The 18,712-nt window shown below is 62.4% G+C and overlaps 1 protein-coding gene and 1 non-coding gene across 9 annotated transcripts; both read left to right on the top strand.

Moving 5' to 3' along the window:
- The first annotated feature begins 42 nt into the window (after positions 1 to 42).
- KCNAB2 (potassium voltage-gated channel subfamily A regulatory beta subunit 2) lies at positions 43 to 18,424 on the top strand. 8 transcript variants are annotated; one of them, XM_030289552.4, is made up of 17 exons: positions 43 to 160; positions 5,529 to 5,647; positions 6,022 to 6,063; positions 13,791 to 13,834; positions 14,203 to 14,240; positions 14,430 to 14,509; positions 14,912 to 14,956; positions 15,112 to 15,156; positions 15,239 to 15,282; positions 15,388 to 15,474; positions 15,758 to 15,802; positions 16,625 to 16,710; positions 16,926 to 17,046; positions 17,175 to 17,269; positions 17,460 to 17,580; positions 17,661 to 17,749; positions 18,058 to 18,424. In XM_030289552.4, the coding sequence occupies exons 2-17, from the start codon at positions 5,571 to 5,573 to the stop codon at positions 18,145 to 18,147; spliced, it is 1,149 nt and encodes a 382-aa protein (XP_030145412.1). In that variant the 5' UTR covers positions 43 to 160; positions 5,529 to 5,570; the 3' UTR covers positions 18,148 to 18,424. The 8 variants fall into 8 exon arrangements, with proteins under 8 accessions (XP_030145412.1, XP_072773558.1, XP_030145413.1 ...); XM_030289551.4 differs by lacking the exon at positions 43 to 160 and adding an exon at positions 2,016 to 2,425; XM_072917457.1 differs by lacking the exon at positions 6,022 to 6,063.
- MIR2958 (microRNA mir-2958) lies at positions 8,477 to 8,577 on the top strand. Its single transcript, NR_048958.1, has one exon. It is a non-coding gene; the product is annotated as a microRNA mir-2958 (primary transcript).
- Positions 18,425 to 18,712: the final 288 nt, after the last annotated feature.

The raw sequence follows: 18,712 nt of genomic DNA on the forward strand, positions 1-18,712 counted from the left end.
CCAATGGGAAGGGCGCAGCGCCCTCGTCATTTGCATGCGGCGCGAGAGGCGGGCGGCGCGGCCAATGGGCGGCGGGAGGGGCGGGGCCAGGCGCGGCGGGGCGGGGCCGCCCCCCACGAGGGCGGGCGGCGGAGCGGCGGGAGCGGCGGACGCGGGGCAGGTGAGGGGGCGCGGGGGGCGCGGGGCCGGGCCGGGCCGGGCCGGGCCGGGGCGGGGCGATGGATGGCGGGGCCGGTGGAACCGGGCAGGGCCACGGGCAGGGCCACGCCGCGGCATGCCCCTCCCGACGCTCCCTGGTGCGCAGAGAGGGGCCCTCGCCCCGCCGCCTGCTGTCGGCCCTGTGGGACCCTGGGCTGTGCGGGACCGGGAGGGGTTGGCTGTCCCGTCGTTCCCGCAGCGAGGCGAGCTGGACGCTGTTCGTGATGCTCCGGTGGCCTGCGGCCTGTCACCGTACACCGGGAGCGGCAGGGCAGGAGCCCCGGTGACACGGTGTGAGCCGCCGGCGAATCCCTAGTGACAGGGGGTGGGAATATTAGATTTTCTTGGAGCCTATTGCGCACAGTGTGTCAAACGTCGCGGTTCCTTCAGCTTCCTTCCGTTTCCTACCGTTTCTTAGTCCGTTTCTTGTCTCACTTTGCTGCGGTGACCGGAGGGCTGCAGATGGAAGGAGCCCTGAACCCTGCAGCTGGTCCCCAGTCCCCTTGCAGCCCAGGTGCTGCTTCACCATTTCTTCTGCCAGACCCGAAGCTTGTGAGCCTCTATCTCACCAGCCTGCATTTTTCTGGGGGCTGTTTTCCTTATGATGGGACCCTCATAAGCCCCCTGCCTGTTCAGCCTATGGCTGGCACGGGACTGCTCACACGGGCACCGCAGGCTCTCGTCCAGGTGAGACGTGGTCTGTGCTGCTGGCAGGTGTGGGCAGGGCACCCAGCCTGCTTCCCAAAACCACGGGTTTCTTCCCCAAGCATTGCTGGGAGCCACAGCGCAGCAGTGGGTGAGTGCCAGAGCAGGCTGGGCGAGATGTATCCAGTCTCTGTCACATCCCCTATACAGGCCTGTTGCATATATGCAGTGATTTTCCAGCTGGTGAGCAGAAAATTCCTCTACATGGAGCTGCCAACGGCAGATTCAAGAGAGCTGCTGGTTTTATTCCTTATTACTATTATTGTTTTGATGTGGAAGGTGGTGGCAGGGCCAGCTGTCACCTCCTGCTCATGGCCTGCGGGTGTGTGGGTCAGATGCATCACGGAGCAAGAGCAGACACAACTTGGCACATGGCTCCCACCATCTGTGGGGGTAGCAAAGCCACTGATGGGCTGGTGCTGGGAGCATTCCCAAACGGGACGGGGTTTATGACCTTCCCTGCCTGTTCTGGCTGTGCCTGGAAGTGCTTGTGGCATGGAAAGCGGGCAGCCTGCTGGGATCACCCACCCTGGCAGTGCTAAGTGGTCCCTGGCAGTGTCAGCATGGTTTGGAGCAGGCAGTGTGCTTATTGGCCCCATCGCTGCCAGGACCGTGCTGAAATGGCAGAGGAAGTACCAAGATGCTGCCGTGAAGCTGAACAGGGCTCGGCTGAGGGAGAGGAACCAGGTTTTCCTAATTTATAGCTGCCAGAGCACCACTGCGTGAGCAGCCTGTCCCAAACCCTGACCCCTTTTTGCTGGCTTGGCCTCTAGGTTTCCTGTTAGATCCAGCTGCATTGGTGTTGTTATCACTGCGGGATCACTGAGTCGCACTGCCACAGGGACCAGCCTGCTCCACTTACTGAGGTGGCACGCTCCAGGCTGGTTTTTTTGCCCAAGATAGCCAAAAAGCCAAAGGCACTGAGAAGGCGTGATGAGCACAAGGAGGATGGGTGGCCAGTGGCAGAACGCAGCAGCCGGGTGACCCTGCTGCTGGAGGCAACCCTGCAGCATCCCTGCCGACGCCGTATTTGATTATTTTAAGAGGAGCACACCCGGCGCGATTTGAGGCAGTGATGATGCAGCTCCTGCCCAGGCTCCCCGTGGCCCCGGACGAGCCTTCCCCCGCCTGAGCTGCGCAGGGGCGGCTGGTGGCAGCCGCTCGTTCGCCCACGCGCTGCCGGTGCCGGGCTGCGGCGCCGACACGGTTAAGGCACCGGCGGGCTCGGGAGCCGGCTGCGGCCACCGGCGGAGCCAAACTTGCCGAGTCAGGATGTGAGAGCGGCGGGGACGGCTCTGCAGCATCCTTAGGTGCTGTCGCATCCCGGGGCGCGGAGGGCTCGGCTTTCCCCTCTGCCAGACGCCTTTTCCCGGGGACGGAGCGGGAATGGGGTAGGAACCGTCATCCGCTGCCGTTTGCCGCCGGCTGTAGCAGCTGCTCTGCGCCGGCACCGAGCCGGGTTTGACTCGTTGCCTTGTGCCTCCCGACCGCGCATCGCCCCGCGTCCGAGCACCGGAGACAGGTAGGTGCGGTGCTGGGTACCGGCGGGGCCGCGGGGAACCGGCAGTGTCACACGCCGGGGAGCCGGCAGTGTCACACAGCGGGGAACCGGCAGTGTCACACAGCGGGGACCCGGCAGTGTCACACACCGGGGAGCCGGCAGTGTCACACACCGGGGAGCCGGCAGTGTCACACACCGGGGAACCGGCAGTGTCACACACCGGGGAACCGGCAGTGTCACACACCAGGGACCCGCGGGCAGCCCGATGGACCCACCCCGTTATTTTAGCTCGATGTACGTGACGGCAAAGCCGGTATGAGCCCGGCCGACGTGTGCTTTGGGGCTGTGTCATTGACTCGGGCAGCTGAGCAGCGCCGGTACCGGAGCTTCGGCGGTCACGGGCGACCTCACGTGTCGCAGCTGAGTCCCCAGCGCCCGGTGTGGCGGTGATGGGCTGGGGAAGGCGCGGGAGCCCACCCGGGCGGTCGGAGGCCCCCGGTGGGCTGGGAGATGCTGCGCCGCAAACAGAGGCTCCCGGGCCAAAGGAAGGGGCAGGGCTGCTGCTCTGCGGATCCCTGCGGCGCCGGTGCAGCCGGGGGAGGGGGGGGACACGGGACCAGCATGAGCACAGAGGTGACGGCAGGAGGTGACAGGAGGTGCCGAGGCGACAGGGGAGGGCAGCGTGAGTCATTGAGCTAAAGTCACCTTCCCCGTGGTGTGGATGGGGGGCATTTCGCTGTGCTGCAAACACAGTGAAAAAGGGGGAGAAATATGGGGACAGGTAACCTGGCATGGGGAGATGCGACATTGCCTGCATCCCTCACCTGACTTGGGTGCCCAGGGCAAGGATCTATCAGTGTTCCCTGTCCCAGGGCCCAACCCTTGGAGGATCAGGCTCACCAGAAGCAGCAGTTTCGTCCCTACATTTGCATTAATTCCATGTCCAGTTTCACCCGCTCCTACTCTGATGGCAGCATGTCTGGCAGGCTGCAGTATGTAGCCCCCCCCACCCCGTGTTGGCCCAGCTCCCAGGGGCTTCCCAATCATAAACTATCCATGTCGCAGCATCCACACTCCTGTACCCCATTGTGCTGCCAGGGATAGGAATGAACCTTGGTGGAAGCACAAATCATGAGGGTGTCCTTCACCTGACTCCTGGGTGCATTCTGCAGAAGAAAACACTTTTCTTCCCTCTCAGGCCACTGCTGAAACTCCTGCAGTTGCAGACTCACAGCTGAGTTGTGCCATGACGAAGTTGGAGGTGCAGGAGCAGTCTCAGGGAAGCACCAAGCTGCTGACACAGAGGGTATTGGACTTTTGGTGGTGCCTTTGGCTTAGAGAGCTCAGAGGGATGAATTGGCCTCAAATGCTGCGACACTTTGGCTCCTCAGGGTGCAGAGCCCTGACCTGTGTGCCCATGGTCCAGCTATGCTTGCCAGCAAAGTCCCTCTAGCACTGCCAGAAACTTGCCAGCCACTGCACTTGGTCCCCACAGCATTGCTGAGAGGCAGCAGGGAAGGGGCATAGGTTCTGCTGAGAACTGCGGAGCTCTGCGCTCCTGGCACCACAGCCCCCTGGGATCCAGAATCGACCAGGAGTCCCACGCAGCAGTCCGGGATTGTGGCAGTGCAAGCAAGGAGCTGCATGGCTGTGCTGGGACACGGGGGCCCAGCTGTCCCCCCGCAGGTGTTCCCCAGCTTCCCTCAGCTTTGTTTTGCCACCGCTGAGGAAGTGGCATTGGGCTGGCATGAGCGGGCAGCACAGTGCCCGGCCGGTGGCTGCAGGAGAAGCCCGGGGGTCACAAGGGCTTGGGAAGCCCAGCCGGGTCCTGGTTGTAGGGCCGGGTAGGTTGTAGGTTCCGTGCTCAGCTCAGTGCTGCAGGTTCAGGAGAGAGCGGCTCCCTCCTGACTTCTCGAAAATAAAACCCGGCTTTCCTGAGGCTCCTTGGGCTCCGGCTCCAGCGCGGCTGTGGCCAAAGGAGACCCACTCCTGCAGCGCTCAGGAGGAGGGCGGTGGGGATCTGTGCCGGGGGCTGCAGCCCGGCCGGGAGCTGCGGTGGGCGGCTCCGCGGGGATGGGCTCGGCTGCCGCAGCTGCTGCCATTGGGCTGCGTGGGCTGCAGGGGCTGCGCCGGGATGCAGGCACGCCGGGCCGGGATGCCGGAGGGATGCAGGATGCGGGAGGGATGCAGGATGCCGGAACGCTAAGAGGGATGCAGGATGTGGACGCAGGATGCAAGCCTGCCTTGCCGGGATGCAGGCAGGACGCGATATGCAGGCACACCGTGCCGGGATGCAGGATGCAGGCACGCTGTGCCAGAATGCGGGAGGGATGCAGGATGCAGGCATGCTGTGCCAGGATGCAGGCGGGATGCATGCCAGGACATGAGCACACTGTGTAAGGCCATGCTCCCACTGAGCCCAGGGCAGCCAGGAGCCCAGAGATCTCTCAGTCCCTATCTGGGAAACAGAGCAGCTTGTGATCTGCAGTGTAAAGATGGCATCTCACTGGCCTAAAGAAAGAAGGGATAAATTTAAATCTCAGCCCCAGTTCTGTAGGGAAGTGTCATTGTTTTCTGTGATACTGGAAACTGCTGACAGTGTTGCAGGAGCACAGCTCCCGGGGACTCATGCTGGATGCCCCTGCCATGAGGACAGGGACAAGGAGGGTCAGGGGTGCCTGGGGATGAGCCCTACTTTCCCTTGGAGCTCCCTCACCCCTGTGCACACAGTCAGTCACATGTGGGCTGCAGGAAAAGCGAGACTGTTTTCCTTCCATCACTTTGTCCCTTTCAGAGGGACCCTCAGGGACAGCTTCAGGGTTTTCAGAATGCTTTGTTTTTCAGGCCCATGTTTTCTCACCATTTCCTGAGGTCTCAAGACCACCAGAAGTTTGGAGAGAGCAGCTAGGCTGGGAAGTCAGAGGAACAGGGCTGGGGCGAGATGGTTTTGGGATCAGTGGGTCAGGGTGTGAGCCCCAGGGTCTGGGGCAGCAGAGCTATCGTGCCCACACTGCTGCCAATGCCACGTGCCCATCTGGCTCAAAATCTCCTGCAGCAGGAAGTGCCGTCATGCGCGTGCCCCAAAACACTCATTTCTTCCTCTTTTCCTCTTCCCCTGTGGCAGGGGTGAGGCGGCGAGTGGCTCCGGGGAGCCCAGGCTGGCTCCATGTATCCCGAATCCACCACTGACTCCCCAGCGCGACTCTCGCTGCGGCAGACGGGCTCCCCAGGGATGATTTACAGGTAAGGATGCAGGGCAGTGCTGGGGGGACTCTGTGGGGCTTCAAACCCAAGCTTGTGGCAACCCAGAACCACTACACTCCCTGAAACTGCCCTGATACTCCTAAACTGCCCCAGCACGCTTTGTGCAAAGGCTTCCAGCACAAAACCCCCACACAGCAGCAGCAGCAGCAGCGTTTTGGGTCACTGGTGCCTTTTACAGGCATAGGGGGCACTTTCAGGGTTGTGCCAGTGCCTGCTGCAGTGTCCACTGTGCTGTGACATGGATGGGTGCCGCTGATCCTTCCCACAGCTGCTGACTCTGCCACTCACTCCCGCTGATCCTTTCTAACGGGGTTTGTGGCATCTTTCTTCTCTCTCCCCTTTGCTGTCGGAAGCGCGAGATACGGGAGCCCCAAGCGCCAGCTCCAGTTCTACAGGTAACCAGGCCCTTCCCCCTCCCCAAAATCCCCCCTGCAAGCGGCCATGGCTCCTGCCCATGCCCAGATAATGCCAGCACGGCACTGCCCTGCCCAGTGCACCAGGGTCCCTCTGTGTGGGGTGGGCATCACGCGTGGCATCGCCTCATCACCTGCTCGTGGGTTTGGAATTCAGTGTGGGGACCCTGGGGTGTGGCTGGCCGGGGGGGGACCGTTCTCACAGGCTGTCCAAGCAGCAGAGTGTGGCCACATGGCTGTGGGGGACAGCCAGTGTGGGGTGTGGGGCTCAGCTCAGTTTGTGGGGAGAGTCCCATGCCAATGCTGTGCCTGGAGAAGCCCTTCGCTTTTCCCAAGTGCAGCTCTGGGAAACCAGCCAGCTGCTCCGTGGCTCCTGCTATTAGGAGTGGTTTTTTAAGTGGTTCAGGAGGCAACAATCGCCCCCATCACCCTTTTACGGTCTGAAGTGAGGACAGCACTTCCCCACACACTCTGCCAGCAGCTGCTCCAGGGCCACAGCAGCCCAGTGGAGTGGGACTGGCTCTGGCCTGGCTGCCGTGGGGTGGGGGATTAGGGTCTGCCTCTCGACGGAGCTGTGACCCCCCTACTTCATCCCACACATGACGGGAGGAGGTAAGGTGGGCTGGCAATGAGGAGGTGAGGTGGGATGGCTCAGTGGCACTGACAGTGTCCGTCCCAGTGCTGCCACCAGCACTGCTGAGCCCCAGCTATGGGCAAGTTCTGGCTGCCAAACTGGTCTGGAACCACTGGACACATCTGGTGCAACAGGCAGGAGCTTGTCTGTGGGCTGCCTTCAGGCAGTAGCCACCTGCGTTCATCACCCAGTTCCGTGTCGGGGCTCCCTCCTGGTGGAGGCTGCCTTTCAGTGCTGCCACCGCCCAGCTCTGACTACACTGCCACGGGGACCACGGAGAGCTGTGTCCGCCTCAGGGCTCCCTGATGGCCGCAGTGTCCCCACCGCGCTGTGAGCTGGTGACGGGGGACCTGTCACCGCAGGGCGAGGGGCAGGCGGTGCCAGCGTCGGTAAAGCAGCAGCAGCCCATCCCCGGGCTTTTAGTGAGGCACCATGAATAATTTAACTCCCCTTCGCAAGGAAGAAAATCCCCTAATAGGGCTAATGGAGCGCGGCGAGAAGCCGGACGCTGGGGGCCAGGCGCAGCCGCCAAGTGCTTTGGACGCCAAGCTCCGACACTCCCCTAATGCAAAACAACGCGGCCACCGAGGCTCTTATATCTGCCCTGGGGCAGCCCGGCCGCCCAGAGCTGCGCTGCTGCTGAGCAGCTTCCCCGGCGCGGTGAGTCGGGGGCGGCGAGCGGGGCTGGGCACGGTGGGCGATGAGCGGGGACGGGCACCGGCACGGGGCAGCCGCCACGGGCAGCAGGGAAGATGTTCCGTGCAGGGTGACTTGGGGTTTGATGGTTTAGGGTGGTTTTCTTTTGGAGTTTGGGGTCTTCCTGGTTTTAGCAGGCTGGTGGCTGCCAGTTTTCCAGCTTGGCGAGCCAGGCTGGCCAGGTATCTCTCCGGGCAGATGCCCTGCCTGTCACCCACTTGTTGTGCCCCTGATGCTGCTAACAGTGCTGTTATCCCGCAGAGCTTGTGCTCTGTTCCCCATCCCTGCTCCTTCCTCGCAAAACAGCTTCTCCTGCTTGGGCATGGCATAGCTCATCCTTGGCAGATCCTGCAGCCCTGCTGCCACTCATCCCAGGAGCACTGGGATTTCTGCTATCACCCACCACCTCCGCGCTCTCTCCAGTTCTGTTCTGCCAAAAATCAGGGAAGTGTCAAGACAGGGCAGCTGGTGGATTCCCACCCCGTTCCTCAGAGCAGCCCAGATCAAACCCCCAGCTCTGCTTGCTGCAGCCGTTCGGCTGCAGCAGAGCAGCGGTGCAGCCAGTTCAGGTTTCTCCTCGCTGCTGTCAGGTGAGGGGATCCTACCAGGGCAAGGAGATCCCACTGGGAACAAGGAGATCCCACCAGGTGCCAATACCCAGCAGGAGCCACTGGCATTGCCCTAATTAATGCCACGAGCCACAGAGAAGGGCTGGTGCTGGCAGTGCCGGGTCCAGTCTCCAGCTTTGAGGTGTGGCAGGAAGAGGCTGATGACCAGGATTCAGTTTGACTTTGCCACAACAGAGGGAAAGGTTTTCTTTCCATGTCTCCTGGCTTTCCCAAGGCCTTGCTACAAAGCAGGAGGAGCACGGAGTGGTCTCTGGCAGCACCAGATGTCAGAGGAGACCCCCAGGGTTTTGGTCATACCTGGCCAGCTGCTTCTCCATATCCTCTGGGCTTCCTTCTCCTTTTGTCTGGAGGTCACACCTCAGTGGCAGAGAGTCCTTCACTTTTGGCTCCTGCAGCTGTCAATTTGAGTTTCCCAGGGAAAGAAAAAACCACCAGTGGGAGCCTGGCTGGAGCCTGATGCTGGTGTAGATGTGTCACAGTGCATCCCCAGTGGCCACTCTGGCACCAACACCAGTTTTGGCCCCAGTCCCTGCTCCCTGCAGACACTGGAAAGAAGAGACGTTGCAGAGAGAGGCACAGAAATGGAGCGGGTGCCACCACCAGTGAGGTCCCAGGCACGGAGACAGCCAGGACTCGGGTGTGTGAGGAGCCCACCCTGCAGCAGCCTATTTTCGGCAGCCGCACCGGCTGGGAGGTCGCTGCCGCGGTGGTGGGGAAGGTGTTGGCTGGTGGCACGCATTGCGGCAGCGTGACGCAGGCACCGTGAGCACCCAGTGCTTGCAGACCCTCTGCCAATGTCCACCCTTTCCAGGGAGCCCCACGGGGACCCCTTTCCCCTCCCAATTTTCTTTGCCCATTGGCACGCAGTGCCAGATTCTCACCAGCGGTACTTGTGCCACTGCTCGCCGTGCCTCAGCCAGCTCCTGGGACCCACTGTGTCCCTCGCAGAGATGCACACCAGTGCAGCCCAGACAGTGCAAGCTGGGAGCCAGCACAGCTGGGCACAGGCCACACTGCTGCATCGTGGCTTGGGGCAGCTGTGGCAGGCACTACAGCAGCCTCCGACACGGACTGTGCCACATCCCTGTCCTGCTGCTCCTCCTGTTGTGCTTCAGCTCTCACGCCAAGGCTTTGCTCCGCTGAAGAGACTGGCTTTGCTAGGGTCCCCACATGTCCCAGCAAGGGTGGGTGCCACCACTCCGGCATGGCAATGCAGGCAGGACCGTGCCCTGAGTGGCGAGGGAGCCCACGTTGTGCTTTCCCAGCTCTCTCCGTAGCACCGCGGAGTGTTTGGCGGCGTGGCTGGCCGGCAGAGCCCACGCTCAGGTGGCAGGATGCTCTCCATGACCTACAGTGAGAGCCTGCGCAGCGTGGCCAGCCGGCCCAGCCCCGAGTGGGGGCTGCCCCCAGCCCCCCGGGCGGCCGACGGGCTGGAGCTGCGGCGGCTGCGGGACGTGCGGGCGGCGGCGCGGGCGAAGACTCTGGAGGAGTTCCTGCGGATGCACGGGCTCTCCCTGGCCGACAGCACCGCCCGCACCACTGGCATGAAGTACAGGTAAGGCAGCGCCGCGAGGGCGGCGAGGGCCGAGGTGAGGGGATGACACAGGGGACGCTGCTTGCTTGGTGCTGGTTTGACACCTCGTCAGGAGAACGGCTCTCACCTAAGCTCACCTCAGCTCCCCTGTGCCGCGCCGAGGCTGCGAGGAGCCGATGCCCTTGGCACAGCGAGCGCCGGAGAGGCGGCAGTCGATCAGCGCCGTTAGCACTTTCCTACTTGGTGATCTTTGAGCTTCTCACTTGACATTCCTGTTTGCTGTTTGGGCATTTGCAGATGCAGACAGCCTCTGAGCTTTAAAGATTAGGCACCTGGAGCAAACAGCCTCCAAAGAGCTGTTTCTGCCTCAGGGGTGTAAATCTCCATCTGATGCAGGTAGATCTCTGCCTGACTGGAGAGGTACATCTTCACCTGACAGAGGTTCTTCTCCACCTGACGGGTGTAAATCTCCATCTGACAGGGGTACGTCTCCACCTGACGAGTGTGTATCTCCCCCTGGCTGATGGGTGTGCATCACAGAGCGGGTGCATCATTCATTTTGCATGTGGATCCTGGTGCAAGGTGTATCAGGATTTCAGCCAGTGTCCTTGTCAGGAGGACACTCCAGGCAGCTGGAGAGGTGGCCACAGCCCCTTAGAGTGATGGGGCTGCCCTGCCCAATGCACCTCTCCCCTTGCATTGCAGGTGGGGCAGTGGGGTGCAGGGCCAATCACCCCCCAGTAACCCAGGGGGCACCAGGGCTGAGGACAATGGCTGTTCTCCAGTGACAGTATAGGGGTGCCCCTTGTCCCCCGCTGCAGCGAAGCCCCCGGGAGCTGGCAGTGGGGGACAGTGCTGGCTCCTGCCGTGCTGCACTGTGCCGCGCCGCGGGTCAGGTTCCCCTCTGCTCACAATGACCGCGGTAACATTTACACAGTGGCAAGAGCCCATCTAATATTAATGGGGGCATTATTTATTGATGGGAGCAGCTGGCAGAGTCACCCCAAAGGTGCTCCTTCTTTGGTCCTGTCCCTGCTGCCACCAAAATTTGTGGGGTTTCTCATCCTCTGGGGGCTGACAACTGCTGCCAGGTCCCCCCTGCACTGGAGCCAGCGCTGGTGCTGGCAGGATTACCAGCTAAGGAGCTTTGCGAGAGAGGGAAGCAGAGGAGATTACAAGATTTTTCATTAGGTTTGGGGCAAATGTGCATAATTTCCTGCAAGCCCCATCGCTGCATTTTGCTCCATCCTGAGGAGCACGGCAGGTGCGGGCAGCCTGCAGGACGGTGCTGTAGTGTGCTGACCTGTGCCCTAGGCTGGAATTCGCCTCCCTCGACTTGGCTTGCACTGGGAAAAACAGGGGGAATGTGCAGCTGGGGCGACAACTTCAGCCAAGAGCCGGGCTCTGCCGCGGGAGAGCCTTCAGCATCGCCGCCACCCGCGCTGTCGCCCAGCCGTGGGGCTGGCGATGCACACGCCTTGCTGCCAGAAGGTTTAGTTTCGGACCCGTGCAGGGCAATCTGCCTCTAGCCCTCCGCATCCCCATCCCTCGCTGTGCCCCGAAGCGGGGCTGGGCCAGCAGCCGTACCCGCGGGGGGGATGCTCCGCCACGGCCGCTCCGGAGGGTACCGGCAGCGGCTCTGCCTCTCCTGCCCCCACCTGCCCGTGTGCCGCTCGCTCGCTTCCTGAGCTCATCAAATATTGAGGGCAGGAGGGCTGACGGCAGCGCTCCTCGCCCGCCGCCCCGCAGCCCCCCGCCGTCACGTTGGCGGCGTGCGGGAGGAGCTCCCCGCCTCGCCCGGGGCGCCGGCTAAATTTAGGCAGCTGGAGCTGCTGCCCGCCGGAGCAGCATGCAGGTCTCCTTTGTGTGCTCCGAGCACAGCATCAAGAGCCGGAGCGCGGAGGACCGGCTGAACCGACAGAATGCCGGCAGCCCCAGCCTCGGCACCCGCGGCAAGTTCCGCGCCGTGGCCATGGTGGCCCGCAGCCTGGGGCAGCTCTCGGTGCAGAACGCCCCCTCCTCCAGCGACTCCAGCGTCAAGCAGCCGGGGATGAAATACCGGTAGGAAACGGGCGCTTTCCCTGCTCCTCACTGCGATCGGGGCGGCGAGGGGGGACGGGGCTCCGCTCTCCCCTTCTCTCTGTTTCGTGCCCGGTTCTGGCGGTTTCTCGGCGCTAAAAGTGCTGACCGTGCGTCTCCGTGCGCTTCCTCGCTCTTTGCTCCTGTTCCCCTCAGGGCAGCTTTGATCCAACCGCGCGTAAAACCTTCAGCATGGGGGAGAGAAGGGACCCTAAAATTCAGAGTGGGATTAGTAGCATCCTAAGTGTGTGCCAAACCGGGCTGGCTGCCGAGCCGGGGGGTCTGGGAGTCACGGTGGCGTTAATCCGGGCTGCCATGGCATCCTTTGGGTGCAGGAGAGTCAGTGTCCTGCAAAGTGAGAGCAGAGCCATAAGCGGTTCTGGCTGCCCATGGTGGTTCTGGAAACGGGGTGGTGAGTGCATGTGGGGACCCCCCAAAGAGCACCCACAGGGCTCACGCACCCCATGTCCTGGCCCTGGGGCAGAGCACTGAGGGCTTCTCCCATTGAGGCTGAGTGTGCACCTGGGTGTGGGGCTGGGGCTCTCCCCTGACTAGCACGGACGGCAGGACAGGGTAGGGCCCCCCCCAAATAAGCCTGCACGCCATGGTCCAGCTGCCAGCGGCCACGTGCCTCCGCTGCAGCCCAGATGTGCCAGCATTAGGCAACAAAGTGTGTAAGGCCAGCAGAGCCCTCGGGTGACCCTGGGTGTCATCCACCAGTGTCGTCCAAATCAGCCGAGTCCCCTTACCTGGGCACTGAGGAGGGGGCTGGTCCAGTTCTGTCCTGCTCTCAAACACCAAACCCTTGTGGTGGTAACAGCGGTACTGGGACAATGCACGGTGGCATCCTGAGGGCTCAGTGCTCCTGCCCACAGTCATGTCCTCATCCAGAGGAGGAGCATACCAGCATCACCCTCTCCCAGACAATGGGTGATCAGCTCGGGAGTCCCCACTGGTGGCTGCTGGAGGGACAGTGGCACAGGGGGATGCTCCAAGCAAGTGGATGGGATAGGAAGGCCATAGCAGTGTAGGGGAATGCTTGGCCCTCCCAAGGTCTGCCAGTATCTCTGTTGGGCAGCCTGTCAACACACTTTTGGGTTGGGAAGCCAAGAGCAGCGATGGTCACTTGCCTAGGGGAACCCCAGCAATGCTCTTGGAATGTCCAGGATGAGGCAGATGCTCTCCTCTCTGCATGACAACCCCCATCATGGGGGCTTGAGCCACCACTGGCCCATAGCCATGACCTCTCCCCACCACAAAATGCTCTAAAAACACCGCGGGACAGGGCGAGCGCTGGTGCCTCCAGATGCTGGGCAACAACATGGCAGTGCAGAGCGATGCTGCCCTGACTCAGAGCAGCCCACGGTTGCCCGTGGCTGGGCCACAGCCACTCCCTGCCCGGCTGCCGGTGCCCGTGTCGGCGGTGCCGGCGGTGGCGGTGCCTCCGGTTGCTATGCGACACCCGCGCGGGCGAGCTGCCGCGGCTCACCTACACTTTATTTATTTTAACGCTCATTTCTTGAGCCTTTGTCATTTTTAACAAGTAACTGGCTCTCCATCACCACAGCGAAGGCGTCTGCCAGCCTGGCCCCCTTCCCGAAAGCTGTTCTCCAGTTCCTTGTGCCGGTCAGATTTTCTGGGGTGCTCCATTTCTCCAGGGTGTTGCTCCGCTCCCGAGCACCCTCGCCTGGTGCAAGCCCTGTGTGATGCAGAGAACAGGCACAACTCATGCCATGTATGGGATGCTTCAGGCCCAGCCACCAGCATGTCAGCTCCTCTTTCTCCAGTCTCATTTCCCAGTGCCAGCAGCACTCTCAGGGCAGCCGGACACCCCAGCCTCATCACAGGGAGCTACTTTAACGAGGTCACTGCTCTCCCAATAGCCCTGCCGGGCACAGCATCACTGCGCAGTTGCAGGCAGTGCCACTACCGAGCTGCGGGATGCCCAGCCTGGGATGCCTCGTTAATCAGTTGAGAAGGGACTCTCATTGTGGAACCATCCCAGGTGGGGATGGGAACCAGGGGCCACCACCACACTTCCCAATCCTTGTGCCCAGTGTGTTTGGTTGCATGCAGGATGCATGAGACGGCGTTTTGGGGCTTTTTGGCACCTTTCCTAATGGTCTCTGTCTTCCAGGAACCTCGGGAAGTCTGGGCTGCGTGTGTCCTGCCTGGGTCTGGGTAAGTGCCAGGGTTTGCCACAGCCCCTCGGCATCCCCTCAGTTCCGCAGCAGCTGCCGGCACTCCCCGGCCAGGGCAGCGCTCGCTTGCCCCGGTAATGTTTGCAAAGGGAAGGAAAGGGTTTTCCTCAGCCCTGCGGCTGTTTTGAGTCACGGCCCAGAAATTGTCAAATTATTTTCTCTTTTTCTGACACGATAAGAAGCGACTGGGCCGTGCTGGGAGCACCACAGTGCACGCGGCAGGGCCAGCTGTGGCCACCACGTGCCAGGGCTGTGCTGAGGGAACCAGGGTGGGTGGCCGGGGGCTTGAAGTGGCGGCGCTCGTTGCTCACCACATTCACCATGCACACACCTCTCTCTCCCCTGCAGGAACATGGGTGACTTTCGGAGGGCAGATCACAGATGAGGTAAGGCTGCACCCCTTCACCCTGTCTCTCCCCAGCCTTTCCTTGGTGAGTGGGGAGGGGATGGGGCCAGCACAGCCGTGGCTGTGGCCTGGGTGCATGCGGCACGCCAGAGCCCAGCAGCGCTCTGTGCATGCGCCCGTGCGCCGGCTCTTGGCCACCCCCTTCACCCAGCCCGCTCTCTCCTCGCAGATGGCAGAGCAGCTGATGACTTTAGCTTATGACAACGGCATTAATCTCTTCGACACGGCAGAAGTCTACGCTGCTGGCAAGTAGGTACCCTGCTTTGGCAGCACCACAGGGGTCTCACCCTACACCTTGACTCCCACCAAATCACAGTGGCAATGGGAATATCTCAGGTTTGCCAGCTGCAAAGCAGCTTCCAGCATGGGGCTCTGAGCACTTGCTCGTGAGGGGAGTGATGGTTCTGGCAGTCCCATGTTTCCCGTGGTGGCCTGTATCATGCAGGTGCAGCCATGCACCCTCCCAGCACAGCTGTACCCAGGGCACACTGGCCCAGGGCATTGGCATGTGCCAAGGGGCAATCGGTGTCCCCACAGCCACTGCATTTGCCTCTTATTCTCCCGGGGTCTGGAGCCATCCCTGCTGGCTGTCACCACTCCCCATGGCTGCAGCTGCCAGGTGCCAATGGCTGATGTCCCTTTCCCTTGTAGGGCCGAGGTGGTGCTGGGGAACATCATCAAGAAGAAAGGGTGGAGGTAAGCCGGACATCATCCCTGTTTGGCAAGACCATGCCATAGTCCCGAGGGGCTGGGGGAAGCTGGTAGAGCAGCCTTGGGCAGGAGCGTGCCATCCAAGGCAGGGTGCACGAGGCTTTATGAGTGCCACCGACAGTGATTCTCTCTCCCTGCAGACGGTCCAGCCTGGTCATCACCACCAAAATCTTCTGGGGAGGAAAGTAGGTAACACCCGCCCTGCAGCAGAGCAGCTGGCACGGGTCAGGCTCTCACCCAGGCTCTCACCCACCTTTCCTTTTCCAGGGCTGAGACAGAGAGGGGCCTGTCCCGAAAACACATCATAGAAGGTAGGGGTAGGGGTGAGGGCACTCAGGCGCTGCTGGCCCCGGTGCCAGGCTGTGCCTCAGTGCTGGCAGTGCTCAGCATTCCTGACAGCCCCATCCATGCTGCAGGTCTGAAGGCATCTCTGGAGCGGCTGCAGCTAGAGTATGTGGATGTGGTGTTCGCCAACCGGCCCGACCCCAACACGCCGATGGAAGGTGGGTGCGCGCCGCGGTGCCACGCTCCTCCCCGCCGCCTTTCATCGCCGTCGTGGTTGGTTTGCGCCAGGCTTGTGTTTCAAGGGCATTTTCCCTCCCAAGCAGAATCCGCTCCTCTGCCACCACGGTTGGCCCGTGCCACAGTCACACTTCTGCCACCTCCTGCCCAGTGCCAGGACCCTCTCGGGCCACGGCGGGGAGGGTTGGCGGTGCGGTGGCAGGTCACTGCCCCCGTCCCAGCAGCGGTGACTCCACTTTCTCTAAATCTCTCTTTTATCACCAGGGGACCCATTTAGTTCCTCCAAGTCCAGGACTTTCATCGTAGAAGGTACTCCCTGCCCGCACTCTGCCCGCCAGCCGCTGCCTGTCCCAGCGGTGTTTCCCGGGGCCGAGCCCCCACTCCTCTGTGATCCCCCATCCTTGTTCCCCCTTCTCAAGCAAACCCTGCCATGAGATGCAGAGGCAGCAGCAGCACAACACAGAAACCCCCCTCGCCCTTCAGACTGTACTGCAGTGTAAAGGACAAAAAGCAGAGAGGCTCCCACCCACCAGGGTCCTGCCATGGGGTGCCCTTGGCACATGCCAGGGTCTGCAGCAGGGTCCCTCCCCACCGGGGCAGCTATGAGCATGCTGGGGTGTGTGCCCCGGTGCCGGCCGGGTGAGCCTCGTGCCCCTTGCCCTCCCCGCTGCTCGCCTTTGGCTGCAGGAGCACGCCTTGGCTTGGCCCAGCCCGCATGGCTCAGGGCTGGCTCCCCCCAAGACCCCTGAGTGGCTCACACAGGGTTCAGGCTTCCCTCCGTGGCTCTCTGTGTGCTGGCAATGCATCAGTCCCTCCCCCTGCAGCAGTGCCAGTGCTGGTAACCCCACAGGGCATGGGGGCACTGGCAGAAGCCTCAGGCTGCTGTCCATGCAGGGAGAGCCTGGCACCGTGTGAGCACGTCAGGTCGGCTGAGGTCCCTGGCACATCCCGAGTGGCTGCTCCCTCTCTCCCCATCCTGCTCTTCTAAAAGCATCCCCTGGACAGCACCCAGCTCCCACAGCAGCACTGGGCAGTGGGATGCTCGCCAGCCATCAGCGCGGTGCGAGCCCCCTGCTGCCAGTGCAGCCCCTGCTAAACCCCACCTGCCACTCTCTCCTTCCCTCCCGGCAGAGACAGTGCGAGCCATGACCCATGTCATCAACCAGGGGATGGCCATGTACTGGGGGACCTCACGCTGGAGCTCCATGGAGATCATGGTAGGGGCCCAGGGGACGGGGCGGCCGCAGCAGAGCAGCCCCAGTGATGCTGCTGACGTTGATTTAATTAGACAGCAGCTGTTGGGAGCCAAGCGTGTGCAGATGCACTTAAGCCTTAATTATTTTTCGGGGTGGCCGCTCAGGACTTGGCTGGGGGGTTCAGCGGGGGGCTCGGGGGGAGCGGCAGGGCGCTGAGGGTCCTGCCTCTTCTGCAGGAGGCGTACTCGGTGGCCCGGCAGTTCAACCTGATTCCGCCCATCTGCGAGCAGGCCGAGTACCACATGTTCCAGCGGGAAAAGGTGGAGGTGCAGCTCCCTGAGCTCTTCCACAAGATAGGTATGGCAGTGGGAAATCCTCCCCAGCTCCCCAAAGCACACTGCTCCCCAAGCCCAGTGCTGCTGAGGCCAGGCCCCTGGGGGAGCTGGGAGCAGCGGTGTCATCCCCCTGTTCTGCTCTGTCCCCAGGCGTTGGAGCCATGACCTGGTCCCCACTGGCCTGTGGCATCGTCTCGGGGAAGTACGATGGGGGCATCCCCCCCTACTCCCGTGCCTCGCTGAAGGTGAGCTGCACCAGGGCTGGGAGGGCACATGGGGATGGACAGAGCTGAGGGATCAGGGCCAGGGGCCTTGCAAAGTCCCTAGGGGAACAGAAACTTCAGGTGCCACAACCTAGGGAGTTTGGGGATGCCCTGCCTGTGCCAAGTGCTGGTACACCCTGATCCCACCACAACGCCCCTTCCCACTCTGCAGGGATACCAGTGGCTGAAGGACAAGATCCTGAGTGAAGAGGGCCGGCGGCAGCAGGCAAAGCTGAAGGAGCTGCAGGCCATCGCTGAGCGCCTGGGCTGCACCCTGCCCCAGCTCGCCATCGGTAAGAGGGTGGGGGACAGCTGGGGGTGACACCAGGAATATCTGGGCCATGCTCAAGCTCTGCTCTCCCTCCTATCTCAGCCTGGTGCCTGCGCAATGAGGGTGTCAGCTCCGTCTTACTGGGGGCCTCCAATGCCGACCAGCTGATGGAGAATATTGGAGCAATACAGGTCAGTGCTCCCAGCAGGAGCAACATTTGTCCACGGCACTCATTGCAGTGCTGCACTGTGCGGGAAAAGAGGGTTGCAAACCCGGCTCCATGACAGGTTTTGCTTGTCATGAAGGCGAGAAGCAAAGATGAGGCTTTGCTGGGCGGAGGGGGCAGGGTTGGGCCTGACTCAGGCTCTCACTAACTGGGTCACCCTGCCCGCAAGCTGGGGCTTGTGGCACGAACGCGGTGGGGTGGAGGCGGTGAGCATCCTCCTGTGCGCACCAGGGTCACAATCCCACCTCCCATCGTTGCCCTCATCCCCCGCAGGTCCTTCCAAAGCTGTCGTCTTCCATCGTCCACGAGATCGATAGCATCCTGGGCAACAAACCATACAGCAAGAAGGACTACAGATCCTAAGCGCGCCCGAGCGCTCCGCCCGCCGCGCAGCCCTCGCCGCCCGTTCGCTTGCTTTACGCTTTGTTGGAGCAAAGTGGAGAGCGTGGCTCGCATGGCGAGCGCCGAGAGCCAGCGCTCCCGCCCGCGCTGCCCCGGACGTGGCTCGGCGGCGCGGGGACGGCCGGAGCCGCCGCGGGCCCCGTTGCATGCGTGGCTCCCGCCTCCGCGTTGGCGGCGGGCGCGGGGCGCACGCGGGTGCTGTACGCCCACGAGGCCGACAACACGAAGCTGTTCCCCAGCCCTCGCCTCTGCCCTTCTCCCACGGCACCGGCGCCGTGGGGCTGCGGTTCCCGGCGAGCTCCCGGGGAAGGGGTGGGTGGGATGGGGACACGGAGGGAGTTCGCTGCGGGAGTGTGTGTGGGTAAGTGTGCGAGTGTCTGTGTGCGTGGACACACGCGGAGATGCAGGGACATGTGGGGACGCGTGGATTTGCAGACAGCAGCTGTGGAGGTGAACACAGCCCACAGGCACCTTCAGTTGTATCTGCACAAAGCTACCGAAAGCCTCCACACACGCACCCACGTAC

The sequence above is a fragment of the Taeniopygia guttata genome, chromosome 21, assembly GCF_048771995.1.
Source record: "Taeniopygia guttata chromosome 21, bTaeGut7.mat, whole genome shotgun sequence".
Taxonomy (NCBI): domain Eukaryota; kingdom Metazoa; phylum Chordata; class Aves; order Passeriformes; family Estrildidae; genus Taeniopygia; species Taeniopygia guttata.